A 4,279-nucleotide genomic window follows, 5' to 3' on the forward strand; every position below is an offset into this window, starting at 1 on the left:
TAAAAATAATTTTTTTACAATATTAATAAAAAAATGTAATTTTTCCTAACATGTATTTATTCTTTAGCTTAATTTCCTATAAGGAGAGACTCAATTTAAGCAAACAAACATTGAATAAAAGAAAAAGAAAACACTTGTTACTAGCTAGCTAGAAAAACCAATGTGTCCACCATCCTTCGTCCCAATTTTTTTTAATAAAAATATTTCTTTTCTGTTTACACTTTAGGTCTTTATTATTAGTTGTAACTTGTATGTGTATAAAATACTAAGGTTGTCCAACTCCATTTGCTAGACTTTATCTAACTTTTGGCTACCCAGATTCTCTACCAAAAGATCCCCATGACTAATTGCCCATGCATACAATGACACAAAAAAAAACTATACTATATATTATTCACAAACTACAACCCTAGGTCCAACCAAACCATTCACTCATTTTAAAAATTTTTATTTAAAACATAAAGGAGCAAAACCTATTTGTCTGATTATCAAATAAGGTTTGTCCACTCTGATCTTTTGATTTTTTTTTCACTTGTAAATAAGAATTTTTTATTTTTAAAAAAAAACAACATGGGATGGAAAACTTATTAAGAAAAAACTAATGATGAGAAATATTATAATACAGTACAAATCTTCAATTATTACAAAGTGAAGGGTAATATGGTCATTTACTACAATGCCATGGGATACCCTACTGTTTACTCAGTTTCATTTTGCTAAAGACAAACTCCATTTTCGTCTCCTTCTCTTGAACTCTTCTCTCTCTCATTCAAAGCAAAGCAAAGATCTCAACTTTCTCACCAATCCCATTTCAGACTCGAAGAAATTATCTTCCAACAATGGCGAAAACTCGTTAAGAAAGAACGTCAATGGAGTCTGATCAAAGAGAGAGACACCATCTCACAACGACGAGTAGTAGTAGTGGTGGTGGTGGTACGAGCGAGCTTTTCATCTGCTTCACTTCTCGACTCTCATCTTCTTCCATGAAAATCTCTTCAAAGTCCATTCTCAGTCCCGGTCGAGCTAGAGACTCCGCTACCTCTCAAATATCTCTCTCCTCTTCTCTCAGCCGCCGTCTCAGAACCAGTGGAAGTCTCAAGGGCGCCGCCGGTGCTGGCCAAGCCTCTCCGATGTTTCCCACCGGCGGAAAGAAGCGTGGCTCAGCTTCTTTCGAAAACCCAGAACCGTCTTCTCCTAAAGTCACTTGTATCGGTCAAGTTCGGGTGAAGACCAAGAAACAGAGCAAGAAAATAAGGAACAGATCGAAGAGAAGGTCAGGTGGTGGAGAAGCGAGTTTCAGACGAGCAGAGCAAAGCTTACAAGAAGCTTCATTGTCGTCTTCTTCTTCTAATCACAACAGCAGCAGCCATCAGAGTAATCTCCAGCACCAGCACCAGCACCAGCACCAGGGAGCTGATCAAGGGTTACCCCATCGGAACCAGAAATGGGTTCATCTTCCACTGACGATTTGTGAAGCTTTGAGGGCTTTTGGGTCTGAGTTCAACTGTTTCTTGCCGTGTCGATCGTCTTGTACGAGTAATAATACCAGTCATGGTGAACATAAAGAGAGTAGTATTAAAGAAGAGAGGAGAGCTAGATCGGAGAATGTGAATGGAGGTAGTTCTTGTGGAGCGGCTTTTGCTCGGTGGTTGGTTTCGGTACAAGACGGCGACCATGGGAAGAGGAGAGAGATCGAGCTGGTGGTTGGAGAAGATGATGAAGAACAGAGAAGAATGACCGAGATGATGAGAGGTAGTAGCCAGAGAAGGCAAGTTTTTGAGGGGATTGAGTTTAGGGATGAGCCTAAAGAAGAGCAAGAAGAGGAAGACGAAGATGATGATGAAGAAGAAGAAGAAGAAGAAGAAGAAGAAGAAAAGGGTCGGGTTAGTATTTGTATTCCGCCTAAGAATGCTTTGTTGCTTATGAGATGTAGATCTGATCCAGTAAAAATGGCTGCTTTGGCTAATCGGTTTTGGGAGTCGCCTGTTAAGAAAGACGAAGGAGATGAAGATGAGAACAAAGTAGAAGAAGAAGAAGAGCACGAGGAACAACTGAATTGTGAAGAAGATTTAGAAGGAAAGGAAGTAATTGCAGTTGAAGAAGTAGCTGTAGAGTCTGAGCTTGTTATCTATGGCGATGAAGTTTGTGATGATGATGATGATGATGATGAGGAGGAGGAGGAGAAGGAAGAGAAGTTTGTTTGTACTGATAATGAAAACCCAAAAGAAGAAAAGGAAGAGAAAGTTGATAACTTGGAGGCATTGTTGCATAAGAATGAAGATGAAAATAATGGAGAAGTAATGAGCTCTGAAAGTAAAGCTTTATTACTAGAAGAACCAGAAGAAGAGCCAGAAAAAGATAGTGAAAAAGAGGACGTAATTCAACTTCAAACAGACAACTTAGCTGGAGAAAGTACCGATTTCAATGGCTGTTCATCCGAAATACCAGTAGTAACAATAGTAGATCCAGAGAAAAGTGAGGTTTACGATGAAGAAAATGCAGTCAAACCAGGACTTGAAGAAGACCAAACCCTAGAAGTATATGAAAAAGAGGAAGAGGAACAAGAAGAATCATCAAAACCAGAAGAAGAAGAAGAAGAAAAAGAAGAAGAGCTTGAGATGAAAGTCACAGAAGGGTCAACGGAACAAGAAGAAGACGACTCCGAACCCGAACTCGAACCCGAGCAGGCTGAAGCTTGCGAAGAGAAAACGGGTCGGGACTCGAGGGAAAACGGGTCGGGTTTACCGGATTGCCTACTGCTAATGATGTGTGAGCCGAAGCTATCCATGGAGGTGTCCAAGGAGACCTGGGTCTGTAGCACCGACTTCATCCGGTGGATCCCTGACCGGCGACCCAATCCGAAGAAGGTTCTGGGCCCAGGCCCAGGTGTGGAGGAGCCCAAGAAGCGGCCCAGTATCGTCGTGAACGGCCCTAATAGTGGGCTACCACCCTTGCAGCCGCCGAGATCTTCTGTGTCGTTCCCTGTGACGGCGGCGGCGCCGCAATCCATGGCTAGCATGATAGAACAGAAGTTGGTGGGCTCTAAGCCCTACGAGCCATTCGTGCTCACGCGCTGCAAATCGGAGCCGATGAGATCGGCGGCGGCGACTAAGCTCGCGCAGGAGGCTTGTTTTTGGAAGAACAGGAAGCTTGAGCCGCATCATCCGGCTTCGCTTGGGCTTGGCGCGGCGGCTGGGGTTGGGTTTTGAGCCGAGGTATTAAACATAATATTAATATAAGAAAAATTAAAGGAAAAAAAATGTGGTAAAAACTAGAAAAGTTGTATGGGTTATTTTGCTTTTTTTTTTTTTTTTTTAAATAGAAAAATGTAATGTTGGTCTTGTTTGTAAATGTTTAGTTAAATGGTTTTGAGGATATTCTTTTTTCATCTATATTTTTTTTATAACTTAGTTTAATTTGATTTTCTGATAATTTTTGTTTGTAATACTCTTTCCCAAAAATATTATTATGGACACAAGTTTGGAGTTATCATGAATGGAAATTTCTTTAAATAACAAATAAAATATAATTTTGTTGTAAATGTTTTTTATTCAGAAAAATTAAAATCAGACAAATAAATAAAAAAGACAAATTATAATGTTATATAGTGTGTAGCAAAGATTGTATATTATATGATATTATTATATATCAAACATTCGAATTTAATGCACAAGCACTATTTTATAGGTTCCCAGTCTTATCACTCTTTTAATTTTTTTCTATTTTCTATTAATAAAAAAACAACTTGGAGCTCTTAGTTGATACAAGTTATTATTTAGGATAATGTACTAATAATGTACTAATAATTATATTATGTGAATATATATTATTCAATTTTCAAATTAGTATCTAAAATTTCACATCATTAGTTATGAGTAATGATACGTGCATTTAAAATATACACCAAAATATTATACACATTGATGTGATAATTTAATTTAGACAATCATATTTATTAAAATTGAGATTCACTTTTTAAAAAAGCAGTAACACATCATAATATGTAATATTTAGGTGTATATTTTACTCTTTTAAGTTATAATTAAAGAAAGCTGTCATGTTTTAAAAGTTGATTTTATTATTATTATTATTATTTCCAAAATAATATGTCAAATTATAGATTAACCCCAAAAAAGAAAAGCACATAAAAAAATGTAATCAGTTTTAGACAAATAGAATATAAATCTATTTATTTTAAACAATTTCTTATAACTTCCCAAGATATATCTCTTCTATATAAGAAGTGTGTAGATAACGAAATTTTTTGGTTTTAACGGTT

General features: G+C 37.1%; 1 protein-coding gene across 1 annotated transcript; it reads left to right on the forward strand.

Annotated features, from left to right (window-relative positions):
- The first annotated feature begins 712 nt into the window (after nucleotides 1-712).
- LOC133800492 (uncharacterized) lies at nucleotides 713-3,496 on the forward strand. The gene has a single exon (XM_062238463.1). It carries the CDS (start codon nucleotides 870-872, stop codon nucleotides 3,207-3,209), a length of 2,340 nt encoding a protein of 779 aa, XP_062094447.1. The 5' UTR covers nucleotides 713-869; the 3' UTR covers nucleotides 3,210-3,496.
- The last annotated feature ends 783 nt before the right edge of the window (nucleotides 3,497-4,279 follow it).

This window comes from Humulus lupulus, chromosome 9 (assembly GCF_963169125.1).
Source record: "Humulus lupulus chromosome 9, drHumLupu1.1, whole genome shotgun sequence".
NCBI classification, from domain to species: Eukaryota; Viridiplantae; Streptophyta; class Magnoliopsida; order Rosales; family Cannabaceae; genus Humulus; species Humulus lupulus.